The sequence below is a fragment of the Formica exsecta genome, unplaced genomic scaffold, assembly GCF_003651465.1.
Source record: "Formica exsecta isolate Colony F162 unplaced genomic scaffold, ASM365146v1 scaffold31, whole genome shotgun sequence".
In the NCBI taxonomy this organism is placed as follows: domain Eukaryota; kingdom Metazoa; phylum Arthropoda; class Insecta; order Hymenoptera; family Formicidae; genus Formica; species Formica exsecta.
In genome coordinates, this window is record NW_021850355.1 from 1,364,002 (window position 1) to 1,384,144 (window position 20,143).

At 29.4% G+C, this 20,143-nt stretch overlaps 2 protein-coding genes across 2 annotated transcripts; both read left to right on the forward strand.

Annotated features, from left to right (window-relative positions):
- Positions 1–1,624: 1,624 nt before the first annotated feature.
- Positions 1,625–9,251, forward strand: LOC115237797 (aminopeptidase N-like). The gene is made up of 12 exons (XM_029811072.1): positions 1,625–1,827; positions 2,509–3,045; positions 3,443–3,901; positions 4,236–4,434; positions 4,733–4,898; positions 4,976–5,057; positions 5,470–5,852; positions 6,357–6,634; positions 6,755–6,942; positions 7,630–7,929; positions 8,027–8,105; positions 8,666–9,251. Exons 2-12 carry the CDS (start codon positions 2,549–2,551, stop codon positions 8,879–8,881), a joined length of 2,847 nt encoding a protein of 948 aa, XP_029666932.1. The 5' UTR covers positions 1,625–1,827; positions 2,509–2,548; the 3' UTR covers positions 8,882–9,251.
- A 420-nt stretch (positions 9,252–9,671) lies between these two features.
- Positions 9,672–19,976, forward strand: LOC115237794 (aminopeptidase N-like). Its single transcript, XM_029811069.1, has 8 exons — positions 9,672–10,006; positions 12,124–12,620; positions 12,862–12,874; positions 13,035–13,259; positions 13,567–13,723; positions 13,930–14,011; positions 14,477–14,853; positions 19,671–19,976. The coding sequence occupies exons 2-8, from the start codon at positions 12,145–12,147 to the stop codon at positions 19,967–19,969; spliced, it is 1,629 nt and encodes a 542-aa protein (XP_029666929.1). The 5' UTR covers positions 9,672–10,006; positions 12,124–12,144; the 3' UTR covers positions 19,970–19,976.
- Positions 19,977–20,143: the final 167 nt, after the last annotated feature.

Here is a 20,143-nt window from a genome sequence, read left to right on the forward strand (position 1 = left end):
TATATCTAAATATTAATGCAAATTATTTTAATTAGATATATTTAACGTACGAGATATTGTCATACATTATCGTTTGATAAAGAAACTTAGAAAATATTTAATAAAGAAACTTTATTAAATCTTTTCTTTAAAGAAAATAAAAAAATTAAAATGATTTTTGTAAAAAGAGAACATAGTATTTTCTCAATAATTTTACTGAGCATATGAGTATTTGTAAGTTTTAAATGATACAAGAAAAGATGATTGAATATTGTTTAATCTTTAATCTTTTCGATATTAATTATCTGTGCATAAAACGAAAAATGTTATACTTAAATTGATTACTCAAATACAATTATCAAGAGAATTATATCTAACCAATTATATCTAACAAATTATCAAGATTATTAATTGTTTCATTTTCTCATCTTTTTATATAAAATTGATAAACGTTTATATAATATTATATATGTGTATATCTTATATGTATATCTTTTCTTTTTATTTTATACCTAATAATTTTATTATCTTTGATAGTATATTAACTTATGTAATTGTTTGCATGTTGTTTGCGCGTTTCTTGCAATATATTTTATGATTTGGTTGTGTGTGTGTGTTAATAATGCTAATAATGTAAAGAGATACATATACATATAACGCAACGAAACTTTTGCTCAAGAAAATTAATATTTTGCGAATTTGAATTACATTGTTTGTATGTTGCGTTGATGATATTCCGAATGGATCAATCTTTATCTCTTTCTGCGTAAATATACTGTAAATAATGATAAAAAAGATTTATAAAAAAATCTTATTACGTGCGAATATTTTTATACGCTTTAACACTAGAACACATTAGAATTAATTTTGAATATCATATTTACACATATTGCACAGATAATTTAATATAAATAAATTTATATATATTAAATAATGTTAATAAAGTTAATAATGCATACACAGAAAGAATCACAATGCAATAATAAATCTTATATCATTATAATCGACCGCAACTATAACTATAATTATATTTTAATTTTACGAATAAAAAATTAATTATAATTACCCATAAAAAGAAGATTTTTCGGAAACACTGGCGACCTGTAAAAGCTATACTGTGAAACAGAATCTCCATAAATTATTTTAAATTTTGATTAAATATGCCACTTGTCGTATCGATGCTGGAAAAGACGGATTTTGAACAAAACACACAATTATAATTATTTTAATTTTTTTTAAATAAAATTGAAAAGTTTCATTATTTAATCGCTTCTCAGATTGTTTTTTTTCTAACGTTGCATAGTTCTTCTGTTCAAACATCTAATACGAGAAAAAAGATATTATATGTAGATTTTTTTCAAATTAAAACAATATTTTATTTATAAAAAATTAATTTTTAATATAAAAGCAAAAAATTTTATACTAATTTTACTAGTCTATAACAAATTGATGCGGCGTTTAGCTTAAGCAATCGACACTTTTCACAAGATATCAGCGATAAAAAGTGGGATTTCTGTGATATCTATGACCTGGCTTGGCATTGATTGGCCGGATAACAATATTTAAGTTATCGCATTATCAGCGTTGTCAATGTTGAAACTACCCAGGAAATTTTGCGAGTCGCATTCAGAATAGTCCATTTAGCGATCATACCCCAAAGAATATAATACTTACTGTTCTGTGAGACTGTCGCGATAAGATTAGAAAAAGCAGCGACATTGCGATACGTCCCACCATCGTTGCCTTATAAGGCGCCGAATTTTGGCCCGGCAGTCTTTCAATAAAACCTTGCCTCTGCGGGGACGTGGCATCGACCCGCACGGCTCTTCATCTTTGATTAGCTTTAAGGTACGTTATTTCGATCTCATTAAAATAAGAAAATTGAATTTATGTAAGAGAAAATTAATTTTATTACAAAAGAAGAAAAGTATATGTATAAAGGATTTTTTATATATACAATAATTTTACTCTTGATAACAATCAATTGCGGTTATGTGTGTGCAGTTTCATTTTTATCAATTTATTAGCAAATTTACCGTACATCTAACATAATACATTGGAAATTATATTTTAATAATTTAATCATAAAAATTAAAGTGAATTAAGATAAAAAATCAAATTTATATTTTTTATAGAACTTATTTTCTATCCTATAGAATAATATATTATTAATTAATGTAAAAACAGCATTTTTGATAACAAGAACTTATAGCGCGAGCAGATGTTTATTGAAGTTGTATTTCTCGTGTAGTACATAATTTAAATACCCATATGTAATATCTTTTTCCTTGAATCTTTTCTTCTTTTTATTTTATTACAAATTCTCATTTAAAGTTAAACAGAAATAGTTATTAGGTTGTCAAGTTGTCAATAAATTTCAAGAGAATCTTGCTTATTATTATAAATATTTATTCAAATATTTTCCAAAGATCAATAATTATATTCCTTTTTTACATTATTCTCATCAAAACATCAACACTATTGGATATATACTTTTATTACTATTTATTCATATTTTATTTATAACAGGGTAGATCGCGCAAAATTCTTTAATTTATAGCAGATATTAATGATGAAATATCTGCTGCCACTGATGCTTGCCCTGGCAACTTGCTGGGCAGGCAATCCTCTTTTTGAAAACGTAGCTCCGGAACTCATTCACGAAGTACTAGACGACTATAGATTGCCGGACAATGTCGTGCCTAAAAACTATGTCATCGAATTGACGCCATATCTCGACACCAAGGATGAAAAGACTTTTACTTTCGACGGATATTCTAAAATCGACCTCGACATTAAGAAAAATACTACGACTATAACATTTCATGCCAAGCAACTTAAATTTAAAGAAATAAATTTGATGTACAAGAATGAAACCGAAAATATAACTATAGCAGATATAATACTAAACAAGCAAAAAGATTTTGTAACTCTAGTTTTGAAAGAAAAAATTACGAGTGACATGCAAGATGTAAAACTAATTTTAAACTATACTGGAGTGTTAAAAAATGATGAATTACGTGGCTTCTATAATAGTTCTTACCAAAACAAAAACAACGAAACAAGGTAAAATAATAATTATGTAAAAACCTATTTAAATTTTCTTTAAGACTAAAATTCTTTTATACTAATATAAGCTTTATACCATACCTAAATTTAAAAAATCATTACAATGATTTCAAGCAAATGTTGCATTATCAACATTCTAGCTTAAGTAATTTTTTTTATATAGATTTTCTAAAAATCTTTTGTCACAAGAACCGAATGATCAATTCTATTTGTAGATATTAATATTTGTAGATATTGGTATTTGTAGAACAATGTTGATTTAAACTTTACTAGTAAATTAAGATTAAAATAAATGTTTTCTTTGAAACAAATAATTTTATTTTAATAGGCGCAAGTATATAAAATAAAATAGAAAATTATTCTTTGTAATAATGTGATCTTTTATATGTTATAGATGGCTCGCAACGACTCATTTCGAACCAGTAGGCGCAAGACAAGCATTTCCATGCTGGGACGAACCTGCAATAAAGGCAACTTTTACGATTATTATCAATACTAGCGCGCTTAATACGGAATACCGTGCGGTCTCGAATATGCTTGAGGATACAAACCACAAAGAGACTAACAAGACGATTTTCTTCCAAACACCAAAGATGTCTACCTACCTCGTGGCCTTTGTAGTTTCGGATTACAAAAAGAAGGGGAATGAAACGTTTGGCGTTTGGACAAGACCTAATGCGATCAATAGCACAGAATTTGCATTAAAAATTGGGCAAGAAACATTGAAAAAATTAAAAACCTTTACTGGTATCGGTTATTACCAGCCAAGCAATTCAAAAATGAAGATGGATCAAATTTCAATCCCAGATTTTGGGGCCGGTGCTATGGAGAATTGGGGTCTTGTGACTTATAGGTAATATTGGTCAAAAATCGTTAATTGGAAAATAATCAAGACTTAAACCTCTATATATCTTCATTAGTACAAAGTCCCTAACCGCTTTATCTTAAACGTGCAAATTTCAACAGCTTTATCTATCGATCTTTTAATTTATCATATTGTAATGCGCTAATCTCAATTCTGTATACAATATAAAAATTTTTATTACATATCTTTCATGTTTTTCTAAACAAATATGTCGACCATTTTATACATTATATAATTTTTATTTACAATCTCGCAAATTTTAATATCATATTTATAAACATTTTATTAGTGCATTAACAATAACGTCTTGTTTATTTTCAAGAGAGTCTGCGCTTCTCTACACCGAAGGCAAAACAACTACGCAAGATAAACAGAGTATAGCGACAGTGATAGTTCACGAATTCTCTCATCAGTGGTTCGGTAATTTAGTAACTTGCGATTGGTGGGATTATATCTGGCTAAACGAAGGTTTTGCCACCTTCTTTCAATATTATACAACCGAACAGGTTGTTCAGACACTGGTAAATATAAAATACCAAAAATTAAATATATATATAATTAAGTTACAATAAAATAAGAAATTTTATGTGTACTATAAAAATTCCAGATAGATTCTGTTTAAGTAATTTAATTAAGAAAAGGCATTGAATACATTAACATATTTATATTAATAAAAGACATAATTTATATCAACATTATAATCGATTTATTTTACACTGTATTGTATGTCAGCAATAAAATAATGCATCGTAAGATTGCAGAATCGTAATAGATAACAAAACCGCTGGCTATTTTAAATAATGTTATTTTAAATTGCAGTTTGATGAGTCCTGGCGTCTTATGGATCAATTTGTTATCAAAAATTTACAAGCATCCGCATTCGTTATTGATGCAACCACTAAAACTCGTCCATTGAATTCTGAAATCAATACAAAAACTCCTAATCAAATTCAAGCTTTGTTCGATGATATTGCCTACAAAAAAGGTAAGTCAGCTTTTTTAGTTTATCTTTAATAATGCAATAAAAGTAATTATCGGTATTCTAATTTATTTAATTTATAGGCGCTTCTATTCTCCGGATGTTGCAAAAATATTTGGGAGAAGATGTCTTCCAAAAAGGACTTAAAAAATATTTGAATAAACAGTAAGTCAGTAAATTATAATTATTGCATATTCCTAATAATAAAAAAGGTTTTTATAAATATTTACATTTGCTAAACATTATATAATATTATAATTATTTTTAATAATTATACATATATATTTATGTGCTAATTTAATACATTTTTATATGCAACATTTTTAAATGCATTTTATTGTTTATTTTCTATATTATTTATTTATACTATTTATTTTCTATTATGTTGATATATGTTTAAATTTAATTAATTTTTAAATAGTTATCAAAATGTACAAAGCTATCAAATAATATTATAATATTGTTTTATTCCAAAAACGGACAGAACTTTTCGGTAGACCTGATATATATATATTGTATATGCACCATTCTAAAAAAATATACTTAGTAGAATAATAATAAATTTTTTTAATTTTAGTAAATATAACTCCGTTACTCCGTATGAGCTCTTTGAAGCTCTTGAAAAGATCCAAACAGATGACATTAAGAAAGATTTACTAGATAACCTCTCGCTTTATGAAGTTATGGATAATTGGTTAAACAAAGCGGGATATCCTGTTGTCACGGTCGAGAGGCCAGAGAATTCAACTAGAATAGTTTATCTGAAACAGCAGCGATTTTACTTGGTAAAACCAGCGAAGCAGGATACGACTCAATGGTACATACCCATCACCTACGTCACAGAAGAAGCACCCGAAAATACAAAATCATTGTTGATGAAACCTGAAAGTGCTCCAGATCATAATAACACAGTTCCTGTGAACGATACACAATGGATACTTTTCAATAAGGATCAGACAGGTACACATGCATTGTTATGCCGCTGTTCAATTTTTAGCGTCAGTATAATACTTTAATGATCAATCATTAATTTGATTATTCCAATAACTGATGATTCAACTGATTATTCCGTTATATACATATTCTCTTTATAAGAAACAAAGAGAGTATATAACGAAGAAATTCCCGTAATTGTAAAAATAGTTTATGTTATATTCGTTGCTTTTTTAAAGTAGAGAAACTTTTGTATATTTATATATCAAAAAATATATTTTAATTATTTAACAAAACATATTTAACGCACATGCTTTTAACTTTGCCGTTGCCATTAATATTCTATGTAATAATAAAATTGTATGAGTATGTGACAAATAATATAAAAAAATAATATGATTTATTTCAAATTATCATATTTGTCATAAGACTATATTCACAATCATCGTTATAAAATGACGTAGACAAATTTATCATGAAAACAACAAGAAACGTTGCTACGTAAAAATCCAAGATAATATCATTTTGCAGGATATTATCGCGTCAATTACTATCCCGACAATTGGAATCGTCTAGCGGTGTATTTACAAACAGAAAATTATAAAAATATAAGCAACACCAACCGTGCCCAGTTGATAGACGATGCATTAAATCTCGCGCGAGCGGGATACTTAAACTATGATAGCGCTTTGCAGATTACAAAGTATTTGAACGAAGAAACCGACTACATACCATGGTATGCGGCTATCAGAGCATTCGATTATCTGGACCGTATATTACAGGGCATGGAAAACCATGATAAATATCATGTAAGTTGAATACGATAAAATACACGTGCTCTCACTGATTGTGTTATAAACCTTAAAAGTGTAAGAAAAAGATATTTGCGAATGCTCTTTCTTTCTCTCTAATATACCACTGAATTTCAGGCTTATGTCGCTCAAAAAATAGAAAAGTTTGCAAACGAAGTTAATTACACAGATCCCGAAGGTTCGCATGTGACAAAACTAGGCAAAGTATTGGCACTCGATACAGCTTGTAAATATGGACAAAAAGACTGCGAAAACTTCGCTAAGGGAGAACTCGAACAATGGTTAAAAGAAAAAGGGGGAAAAAAGTAAGTACAAAAGCTTACCGTAATTTGAACCTACACTAAGAAAAAAAAGTTGTTAACTTGACTAAATGCGTTCAACTGATTATCATTTTTTTAATTGAAATATTTAAGTATTTAAGTCAAATACGTCATGTTAGATTTAATATGTCATATTTAATTTAAATACTTAAATATTTCAATTAAAGTAATAATAATTAACAAATTTAAGAAATTAGGCTCTCGAGTGAACTCACAAATTCAAATAAATTTCGTGCCCTGTGCTTAATAATTTGTGAACCTATAATTAAGATTACATTTGCTATAAATAACGATTTATATTTTCATTACAAAGTCACCGTACAAACGTAATTTGAATATGAAATATATTATCTAATGATGCATTATAATATACAATATATTTTTTTGTTTCGGTATAAATGTAGTATTAAAGAATTTACGAATCTATAAATCTCTGTTCTAAATATTATATATATATATATAGAAGTCAGTAAGTCAATCATGATGCTAACATACAAAAATGTTTATATCTCAGAAACGGTTGAGCTTTCGACTTATGTTTAGTAAGGTATATTTACTCAGTATGGTGTGTCCTATCTACCAAATAAATATTGAATGGTTTTTTTAACACCCTGCATATAAACAAATAAAAAAAATATATAGTTATGATAATTACTGGCCATGAATTTGTAGACTCTCGCCAGACTTGAGAAGGGGAATTATTTGTGCTGGATTGCGAAAGGCGAATGCAGAGACGTGGCAAAATACTTTAAAGAAGTTTCAAGACAGCACAGATATAGACGAACGGGGTGACATTCTGAATGGTCTTGGTTGCGCATCCATGGAAAATATAGACAAATTGCTCAACTCAACTATCGAAGAAAATGCCAAAGATATTTTCTCTGTGATGAATTCGATAGCTGCGGGTAACGCCAAGTCTTTCGATGCTCTTCTAGATTTCATTAATAAACATATCAATGAAATCAAAAAGATGTAAGTTGTTTGCTGTTACTTATATATAATTTGGTAATACGATACCATGAATTATAGATATAGATACCATGAAGTTAATAATATAATTTCTTTACAGAGATGAAAATAACAAACAACTTTCCGCTCTTCTTAATAAACTTGCCATTAAAGTCACAACTGACGAGCAATATATACAGGTAAAATATTATTCTTATATGATTTATTGCGCTTTTTTAGTAGATAAACTTCATGTGCTTTATGTGACATATATTTTTTTTGAAAACCTTGATCTATTATTTCCAATTTAATAATTATGTTAAAAGTGCCATTTTATATGATATAAATTAATTTTTATTATAATTTTTGCAATGTAATTTAATTAATATTTATAATTTTATATTAAGAGTTAATGTTGGGAAAGTTTTTCTCAAAATTTTATATCGTCTTCAATTTGAACTTTTTTTAAGCAGTTACAAACTTCATATGTGGACGGGAGGAATTTTAAAATGCGATAATATATCTTTTGTGTAAATAAAGTAATTATAATCTACGAGAGGTTCCATTTCTATCTTGTTCTTGATCGTGTTTACATCTTATCTAGGAGTAGATTGATTAAGTATTTCACAATTTCGCGAGGTATTGCATCTTTAACATGTAGCATCACCAAATACGCACTATATCTAAAAATCCAATAGCATTCACAGTCGATATTGATGGTTCTACAAGTTCTTTATATGAGAATATTTTTACATTTTAGCTGTCACTAGTCGTCCACAAATACGTGCAAGAGTTCGAAAAGTTTACAGGATTGGCTCAGGCGATAGAAAACCTTGCCTGGATTAAAACCTATCGACCAGAAGTTCAGAAATGGCTCGATAAAAATCACGAACAAAAAGAACCAAACTCTGCAAGTTCCTTTACTCTTGCATCGTTTCTAGTGATCATTCCAGTACTACTCGCACGATTCAATTGAGAAATTCAAATACATAGTATCTTTTGCAATTCATTATGGTGTTATAATGTCTCTAATCGATTAAGTTAGATTCGATCAACTCGATATCATACAACATTTTTTTCGATCCTTCCAATATTGATTCTATTGTTGAGACATTCTTGCACTTGATTTTGTAAGTGAGAAAAAATGAAATATCTCATACATGTATTATATTTTATCTGAACAGCTTCATATTAATTAAGAAATATATAATTTAGATTTATAATTGTGTGTGCATGATTATGTAAATATACTTACATATGCTGATTGCTATTTATATCACTTATACAATAAGTTTAACGTAATTTATAGTTATTTATAACCGAAATAAAAAGAAAGAAAAAGAAGAGAGAAAAGACATTGATCTTTTTATCAATTTTTAATAAATATACAATAGAATTAAGACGTTTGCAGACATTTTCATGAGATATTATTTTTACTGAATCATAAAAGTATTGCAATAATTTGATTGATTGTTATCGCGATTGTTATTTATTTTAAATAATTTAATTCCAAAATGTTTTTAATATAACTTTAATACTTAATAAAAGATCATTTATTTGTAGTATTACACTTTGGAAAATTAATAAAATGCACATCTCTGATATACGATATATAATTTGTATTATTATATAATAATTATAATAAAGTAATATTTGTAACTATTTTATACACAAAATACAATGAACATCTTTAAAAAATAGTCGTAATAATAAAATAAATCGAAATAAAAGTTTTGTTGTCTTAGAGATAAAAATCGCTTTAATAGTATTTTTTATGCTGCCGGTATTTGTAAATTATAACTGACATAATTCATATTTTGCCGTTTCATAATACAAAGCATAGGTTAATAATATAAATTATTCATACTGTAGACACATTTAAAATAACAATGGATGATCGTCAAACATCCGACAGTCATTTCGAATTTATACAAGGTAATCGAATGTCAATGATTAGATTCATTTTGCTTTATAAGTAGAGGCACTTATTTTATTATCGAATAGTAAGGTGATAGTTATCTAACAATAAGTGTAAAGCTGTTGCAACATTTCGTGATCCGATTTCAAGGATTATTCGCGCAAATATATAAATAGCGTAAAGGTAATACTAATCGTATATACATTGGCAACAATAAATAATTAATTACAATGTTGACGAAGATTATATCTGGTCAATATTTTAAATATGAATATACACTGTCAAACAATCAAGTTTCGAGACTCGCTTCGCATTTCCGAACGTTTGATTCGTTTGTGCTGCCATTTTAAAGGGTTATTCACAACTCAATACTCAACACGTGATGCAAGTTTTAAACTATTTGGTTCAATAGTTAATGAGATACAGTCACGCAAAATTGTGTTATAAAATTTTGTTTAAAAATCGGTATAATGGAAGGAACACTACGCATAAATGTAATGTTTCGAAGATACATAAAAAAAAACATGAATCAAATTTTGAAAGGACTTGCTTCAGAGGACTATCAGAGCTGCTTTGAGCAATGGCGGAGAAGTTGAACTAAGTATGTCGAGTTAGGTAGTGACTACATTGAAACCTTTTAATTGTCTAAGGTTTGTACGATTAAAAATAAATTTTTTATACGAAAGTCTCGAAACTTAATTGTTCCACAGTGTATATAATCAATATTTTTACTATGTATACGACAATATCAATAAGCGTTGGTAGAAGAAAGGGAGAGAGAAAGAGAGAAATTTTCCATATAACATATTTGATATATCATAATGTAGAATATATCTATATCTATAAAAAGAAAAACATTGTCATGAATGTTCATTAAAATGGAGCAATAAAACCGTGACGCATTGTAAATGTATAGATTAAAATCATTCACATTTAATTTAAATTTAGAATATATATATTTTTTAAAGACATTTATAAGGCTCTAAAATGAAAATCACAACTTTGAGATTTTGCGAGCAATTAAGAGCCAGATGCAGATGGAAGTGTGTCAGTTTCACAGAAAATAATTATTCTATAGGACTAATTATTGTGCACAAAGGCACGAAATTTTTTTCCTATCAAGTGTAATTATATCTCAATTCCAGATTTATAACAATCTCTCTTTACTCCCCTTGTGCAATCAATTCCATAGAAGAATTATTTTATATGAAACTGACGCTCTACCATTTGCATTTGGCTACAGTTGCCCAAAATTTCGAAGTTGTAATAAATTTTTTTGTTTACTTGTTAAAAAATATTAAAATTATTTTTGCACTTCTTTCTTTATCCAGAAACTAAGAGAGAGATTTGACCATTGTTCGAAATTAAAAAAAAAAAAAAAGTCTATGCCTGATACGGTCCCCGCGTGATTTACCGCATGCAAATTGCACATGCATTATGCTTGGGCGAATATCAAGCAACGCGGTAGCGTCGCAACGCCAAGTATATAAAAAAATTCTTTCCGGCTTGTCAACGGTTTTGCCTACGTATAGACATTTATTCAATATGTACATCAAGAATCAAATTTCTAAAGTATTGAAGAAATACATTACGTGAATCATAATTGCACGTAATTAATATTATTTAGTTATTTTTCGATTGTTTATTAGACCGTATTCTAAACTATAAAATCGAGACAAACGAGGCGATGACATAAACTCATTCAACGATGACACCTCGTTTTGTTAAGGCCGAAAAAAATAGATTTTCCGCATGAGATCAAACAGCTTTGATTCCCTCGGGTTCATTTCGACACCAATAGATGTTTTGATCTGATATCTCTCCGGATTTATCTAGAACAACCAAATAATGAAAGATACCAGTTCACAATCTAAATATCATCTCACACAAGTGTGAGTAAAATAACAGTCGCCGACAAGTTTACTTTTGTGCAAATTCGAAGTCATTTGTTTCTTGAATATCAAAGTGACCCACTTCGGTTTTTGGTCGAAAAATTACTTATGCTACGATTGAGTGTTCTGTAAATAATTGTATATAGTTTTTTAATGTAATTACATACTTGTGAAACGTCGAATAAAAAGTGTCTTTAATATATTTGCGCGATTATTATACAGACTGACCTTTCATACCAATCCATCGATTTTTCTATCGCAAACATCCATAATAGCTACATAAAATTTATATTATTTGTATTCACACAATCTCTCCCTCTCTTTCTTAAAATGTACTTAATGCAATGATAAAATAACTGAAATTACAATTTGTATTATATTATTTTTCTTCTGATAACGTTTGTGCAGATACTTGAAAGGAGAATTGGCATGGCAATTCTGAAATTGTTAATAAATATTGGCCTAATATTTGCTACAGTAGCTTTTCCTGTTGACAAAGATTCAAGCAATGATTCGCACGTGGCGGTTAATTATCGTTTACCGGACAACGTAACTCCGGTATATTATGATATTAAGCTAATACCGTATATTGAGGAAGGTAACTTTACTTTTGACGGAGAATCCAGTATCAACATCACAATTCATCGTATAACGCAAAACTTGAGTTTGCATGTACTGGAATTAACAATAGACGAAGCGGCGACATCGTTGCTCGACAATAATGACATTGTCTACACGCCGGCAATGTATAATTACGACAATATAACACAAATCTTAGTTCTTCACTTTGATGACGAGTTATCACCTGGAAATTATACTCTAAAGATGCGATATGTCGGTATCCTAAACGATGACTTGCAGGGTTTTTTCAAAACTTCTTATGTCAATGAAGAAGGAAATATAGCGTAAGTAAATATTAACATTTGAAAGTTTTTCTAATACCATATGTACTGTTCTTTTAACATTATTTATTATTATTATCTACTATACTATTTGCTACTTCTGCCATCATCATCATTATAATATACCAAGATCCTTAACTCACATAAAATACAAGATTTAATACGAAATTGCTTGATGTCATAATTCGATAATTGCGTATATATATGCAATATTTTAGAGAAAGATACTTTTCTACATATTGAGCATTCCTGTTAATGTATGTAGTAATATATTTTTTACACATTTAACATTTTTCGTAAAATTTCAGAAAGAGTATATAAATATTTGCTTAAAATATATATTTTTTTTTAATTTTTCTTTACTCTGAATAATCATATATAAACGTTAAATATATTGTATAATTATATATAAAGCATATTAAAATGAACATAACTGCATTATTTATAACAATTTTTAGTGAACGATCCTTTGTATACGATGAAACTTCTGACACGATATCTACTAAACAAAACGTAGCTGTGACAGCAGCACATGAAATGGCACATCAATGGTTTGGTAATGTAGTCAGTCCATTATGGTGGTCTCATGTATGGTTAAATGAGGGATTTGCGTCGTTCTTCGAAGAATACATTCTCAATCAGGTAGATTCATTATTGCAAGTTTTGTGTGGCGCTTTTTATATTTTTATATTAAATTTAAATATAATATAATATAGTTGAATCATTTACGGTTTTGTATATGACAAAAAAAATGCATCGTCAATTATTGTAGATTATGATAACTTAAGACATTTAAAAGACTTTTAACACATGTTTCTTCAAACACACTTATATTATTATATGTATATTGTAGTTACTTTTACATTTTACATTTTATCATTAATTTATAATATTAAATTGATTTTAATCCATTTTAATTGATCTGAAATTATAACATGTATATTTCTAGATTTTTGAGGATTGGCGAGTAATGGAACATTTCGTTGTTAATACTCACCAATCAGCTCTTCATATCGATATTGCTAAGAATATGAAGCCTATTACATTAGAAGTCAATAGCCCAGAAGAAATTGAATCACTTTTCTCTTATTCTAGTTACGGCAAGGGTAAGGTTGAGTAAATAAATCACTATCCTCAAGTTCACAAACATAGATAATCAAAAACAACAGAAGAAAAATAGGAAAAATTTTCTCTGTTAAAATGTATTTAAATCATAAGAATTGATTTTTTTATTAGCCATGTTTACGAACATATGGATGCTAATATATTATTTTATTATATCAATTACGTTTATATATTACTCACATTGCAGCGCCCGCTATACTGCGCATGTTGCAACATATAATTACCGATGAGGTATTTCGGAAGGGTATTATTAAATATTTACGCATGCAGTAAGTAATATATTTATCCTTTCTTTATTTCGGTATAAAGTGTCCAATATAATTGTAATTCGACTTAAAAATAAAAAGTTTAAATTGATGTTATCGCTAAGTTGCCTACATAAAAATCTGTCAAGAAAACATTGTACAGCTAAAACTACTTTTTACATTTCTCAATGAACAATAAAACAATTTAATCATCGTGATTAAAAATTTTATTATTGAATTTATTAACTTTTAAAATAATGAAAATTTTTTGTGTTTAATAAATATATCAGCATTACAGATAATTTCTGACAATTTTACCAAACATTATTCTCATCTTTCTCAGAAGAAAAGAAAAATAAATTAATATTACATTCTGAATGCTTCATGTATAACATTCGACAATTAACTAAATTGAATTAATTTACACTAGTATAAATTATTGCGTTATTATTCTCTTAACAAATCTATCTTCTATCTTTCATAATTTAGTCAATTCAGTTCGGCTACTTCGGACGACTTATGGAACGCTTTGCAAGCAATCCTAGATGAATCAAATGTCCCGCATAACGCTTATAGATTGAAAGAGGTAATGGATACCTGGATAAAACAAAGGCATTTTCCTGTAGTACACGTGACCCGAAACAATGACACTAATGAGATAATATTAACGCAAGAACATTTCCGCCCAGAAAGTGAAAAGCACGTCGATAATGATAGATGGTGGATACCTCTGACTTTTACTACGCAAAAAAATCCCGATTTCTCTAATACTTTGCCCACTCATTGGCTAAGACCGCAAGATCAAAATATAACTATTGATGGAATTGATCCAAATGATTGGATTATTGTTAATTTACAACAAATAGGTGAATATCTGTTATACACTCAACATTAATTTAATTTAAATTTTAATATACAAATATCTTTTTATTATATTTTAAAGAACAATAATTAATAATTTTATAATTAATAATTTATTAACCAGAAATTTTATAAAGATTATATTTTTATTTATTTTCTATATACTTCTTATATATATAATGTTTTTATTTATAATTTATTGTATAATAAAATTAAGTAAGAAGTAATTTTTTCTTTCTAGCAGATTAATGTCTGTTTACAAAATTATATATAAGCTCTTTATTTATTTTTACTTTTATCAAAAATTATAGATTTTAAATTTTTTCGATAGAAAGAAAGAGAGAAAGAGAGAGAGAATGCCATTGTTATTAAAATTTCATAGCTTAAATAAAAAATTTGAAAGATTTAAAACACACAATAACAGATATAAATAAAAGGCCAGAATTTATTTTAAACAATAGCAATAGTCATATTTTTCTATATTTTTTATACACTGATTTGTTAGCACATTAGTTCTATATGGAATGCTGACATATTAAATTGAAGCTATCATATCATTATACACAATGTGTCATTAAATTTTTAATAAATATAAACATAATCTGTTTTTAGATAAACAAATTTGCAAAAAATAAATTTGAAGAGGAAGTATTCGAAAATATTCAAAACAAGATAAAAAATCGCAAGATTGAACTGTTGGACATATTTGTCTCATTTCGGCCAACTGTAACACAAGAAAGAAAATAAAATTATAAGAAAATTATAATCAACAAATATGACAATTTTGCAAACCAGATATATGTTTATCTATTTTTAATATTAATTTAAAACTTATTAGAAATTTGTAATAAAAGATACTAGATCTTTATCTTGTTAGAAATATGATTTATAAACGCTAATTATTTAGCTAATTAAAAAACAATAGTTTTTTATTATAATTAATTTTTTTATATATAATTTATTAATTAATATTATTATTATATATTTAAGCTCTTATATATTTTAAGCATTAAAAAAATACTTTTTTATATCATTGGAAAAATACATATCTACCATGAGTAGTTTTATTACAATTCCATTTTCTTACAATTACAGTTACTAGATCATTATCTTGTTAAAGAGATATGATTAATAGAAGCTAATTATTTAGCTATTTAAAAAAAATAGTTTTTTATTATGATTAATTTTTTATATATAATTTATTAATTAATATTATTATATATAAAATAATATATAAGTATTGTATATGTGTCTATATGTTTAAATAATAACCAATATTCAATAAACTTTTAGTAATCGTTAATAAAGATTCAGGAGATTTTTTGTTTATTTTGTTTAATTAATTAGAAAAATATTTCCAATTTACAAAAAAAAAACCTGTCATATTTACGATTACAAACGTACTTTTTGTTAAGATAATCACTTAATGCCTCATAGAACATTCCGTTTCCATATGATTTTTCTAGCATTCTTAATAAGCTGGCGCCTTTGTTATAAGTGATACTAACGAATATACTTCGAATTTCACTTGGACCATATACGTCATAATTCAAGGCGTGCGTGTTGGTTTAAAAGCAGAATGCATTTAGTCCACCACGAATTGCGATTCCAACGTCATGTCATTAAGAGTATTCGTGTATATAAACTATCATAATCAAAAGTTAAAAGAGATAACATTTAATCAAATTTACATTAGGGAACATCTAGTATATTTAAATATATACATACTTATATACATTTTTGTCACCGATCGCCATTCAATATTGCTGACAGTTTTGTAGCCTAATGGTACTCTAACTTGAACGGTGAAGAGTGCTTTCATTGCCCGTTAATCAAAACAAGGGAACATTTTTCTGGCGCAAACAGGATTTAAGTGCGTGGCTGCAAGCCATCTAGTATAATACAATTAATCGAATACATAAATTTTAATAGTAAGTTATCTTTCTTATCATGTTTGTTGATAAGATTGGTCATCCAAGATATTTAAATTCAAGATGAGACAATCGGTTTTTTTCTTTTTAAAGAATTTTCCTCATATTTCTTTGCAAAACAGAAAGGGCATTCAAGAAGTATTCAGTACTGACTTGCATAAAACATTTCATTAAATCATAAATCCGGAGATTTACTATTAATAATACTCAATTCATTACCTCGTTTTACCATTCTCGTTCACATAGGAACTTTTATAAAAGCCATAAAGCTCTGATGGATTTAAGTAACTCGTGTACTTGATTTCGATGATCAATTTTGTTCCAGCAGACAGTTCTTGATCAAGATTGATCACAAAAAGTCATATTCCTTTTCAATATTTTGATTTACAATTTTAACTTCTGTCTGATTAGCTGTCACAGTTACCGTATGATGCTTAATTTCCGCCGAGTGCATAACGATCTGTCTTGTCTGTTGCACAACGTTGGCTTCAATCTTGACATGTCCATCGACGGTGAAATTTTCCATCTCGAGATAAAGCATAACGGATATAACATATTTTCTGGAACTTATATTTGTTGGTAGGCGATATTTTTTTTTTTTTTTTTTTTTTTTTTTTTTTTTTTTTTTTTTTTTCCATCTTTTTTATCCAATTTTCACAATCATTACTATTCAGCGCCTCCTCAAATGTATATGGAGTATCTACCCTTTTTTTTCTTTTTTTTTTTGTAGCCATCGATTAATAGGTACCGAAGAGGACTTGTATTGTGACACGGTAGCGTCGCGACGCCAAGTATATAAAAAAGACGTTTCGGCTTGTCAACGGTTTGCTTATATATGTTGCCTAGGTACAGTAGCCGCGACGCTACCAAGTAGCTTATCCGGAGTTTTACGTTTAATAAACTTTTGATTAAAATTCCTCAGAAACCAAGCCGTTAGTCAAAAATCTAACGGCACTTTACTTATACAATGTGAGTGCAAGCTTTCGATTGCGACCAGTTTGAATAAGATTAGTGCAGTCAATCCTGAAGAATGATAATCGTATACCAAAAATGTGACACTTAGTAGATTGATTGAAATTTTGTATATATATCTGCTTATAAATGTTTACTTATTGTTTTATAAGTATATTTCTTGATTATATCTGAATATTATCTAAATTATAGCGCTTATTTGCAGGATAAAGCGAAAAGAAGACCGGTATACTTTTATAGCTGGGATTTCTTCAACTGGAATTGCATACGGTCTTATACCGAATGCAATCCCAGCTGAAGAACTTTGCTAAACAGCGTAACATATTGGTTATAAAGATTTGGCAGTAACAGATATTATATATAAAATAGCATAATCATATTGCGGATTTTATTACAAATAGTACATCATAAAACTACTTAACCCTTACTTCAATAACGTCGATCACATCGATCATCAATTTTGAGTTTATAAGTGCCCCGTGCCAAACTGATCGATTTTTTTTTTCTTTTTTTTTTCTTTTTTTTTTTTTTTTTTTTTTTTTTTTTCTTTTTTTTTTTTTTTTTTTTTTTTTTTTTCTTTTTTTTTTTTTTTTTTTTTTTTTTTTTCTTTTTTTTTTTTTTTTTTTTTTTTTTTTTTTTTTTTTTTTTAGGTTTAGAAACTTGAATCATAGGGGCATTATTGTAGGGATTATTGGGCTGCGGTTAGTATTGGGCGGCGGTTAGTATTGGGCGGCGGTTAGTATTGGGCGGCGGTTAGTATTGGGCGGCGGTTAGTATTGGGCGGCGGTTAGTATTGGGCGGCGGTTAGTATTGGGCGGCGGTTAGTATTGGGCGGCGGTTAGTATTGGGCGGCGGTTAGTATTGGGCGGCGGTTAGTATTGGGCGGCGGTTAGTATTGGGCGGCGGTTAGTATTGGGCGGCGGTTAGTATTGGGCGGCGGTTAGTATTGGGCGGCGGTTAGTATTGGGCGGCGGTTAGTATTGGGCGGCGGTTAGTATTGGGCGGCGGTTAGTATTGGGCGGCGGTTAGTATTGGGCGGCGGTTAGTATTGGGCGGCGGTTAGTATTGGGCGGCGGTTAGTATTGGGCGGCGGTTAGTATTGGGCGGCGGTTAGTATTGGGCGGCGGTTAGTATTGGGCGGCGGTTAGTATTGGGCGGCGGTTAGTATTGGGCGGCGGTTAGTATTGGGCGGCGGTTAGTATTGGGCGGCGGTTAGTATTGGGCGGCGGTTAGTATTGGGCGGCGGTTAGTATTGGGCGGCGGTTAGTATTGGGCGGCGGTTAGTATTGGGCGGCGGTTAGTATTGGGCGGCGGTTAGTATTGGGCGGCGGTTAGTATTGGGCGGCGGTTAGTATTGGGCGGCGGTTAGTATTGGGCGGCGGTTAGTATTGGGCGGCGGTTAGTATTGGGCGGCGGTTAGTATTGGGCGGCGGTTAGTATTGGGCGGCGGTTAGTATTGGGCGGCGGTTAGTATTGGGCGGCGGTTAGTATTGGGCGGCGGTTAGTATTGGGCGGCGGTTAGTATTGGGCGGCGGTTAGTATTGGGCGGCGGTTAGTATTGGGCGGCGGTTAGTATTGGGCGGCGGTTAGTATTGGGCGGCGGTTAGTATTGGGCGGCGGTTAGTATTGGGCGGCGGTTAGTATTGGGCGGCGGTTAGTATTGGGCGGCGGTTAGTATTGGGCGGCGGTTAGTATTGGGCGGCGGTTAGTATTGGGCGGCGGTTAGTATTGGGCGGCGGTTAGTATTGGGCGGCGGTTAGTATTGGGCGGCGGTTAGTATTGGGCGGCGGTTAATTTTTAATATACACGCACGTGTATAGGTATGTAACAAATGTTGAAATAGGAGAAAAAAATATTTTTTAATAAATTAATAAGTTTTAAAGTGGTGTAATTTATAATATTATTTAATTTTACGATAGGATACTATCGTGTTAATTACGATTCTTCAAATTGGCAAAAAATTGCGGATTATCTCAAGTCTGACAATTATACAAAAATTCATGTGCTCAATCGTGCTCAAATTATCGATGACGCCTATCATCTTATGATGGCAAACCAACTTAATGTCTTGACGTTTTTGGATCTCATTAGCTATTTATCGCAAGAAACAGATTTTATAGCATGGTATCCTATGTTTGAAATATTGGAAATTACAGAAGATTTTTACAATTTTCCAGAAACTGAAGTTTTCAAAGTAAATAGTAATATAATTACTTAAAATGAAGATATATATATAGTAAAATACATAATTGGGCAAAGTAGGAGATTTATTTCAAATAATTTAATAAAAGTACTTATTTTAAATAAATTTAAACACACACACATGTATATGTGTGCATGCATGGGTGCATGTGTGTGTGTGTGTGTATGTGCATGAATGCGTATATGTATG

Bases quoted from the DNA above. Each gene is read 5' to 3' on its own strand.
- LOC115237797 (XM_029811072.1), top strand. From the start codon at position 2,549: ATGATGAAATATCTGCTGCCACTGATGCTTGCCCTGGCAACTTGCTGG. The intron at 4,899-4,975 runs GTAAGTCAGCTT...TTTAATTTATAG, and splicing joins TGATATTGCCTACAAAAAAG to GCGCTTCTATTCTCCGGATG. The intron at 6,943-7,629 runs GTAAGTACAAAA...ATGAATTTGTAG, and splicing joins AAAGAAAAAGGGGGAAAAAA to ACTCTCGCCAGACTTGAGAA.
- LOC115237794 (XM_029811069.1), top strand. From the start codon at position 12,145: ATGGCAATTCTGAAATTGTTAATAAATATTGGCCTAATATTTGCTACA. The intron at 13,724-13,929 runs GTAAGGTTGAGT...CTCACATTGCAG, and splicing joins TTATTCTAGTTACGGCAAGG to CGCCCGCTATACTGCGCATG. The intron at 14,854-19,670 runs GTGAATATCTGT...ATTTTACGATAG, and splicing joins TGTTAATTTACAACAAATAG to GATACTATCGTGTTAATTAC.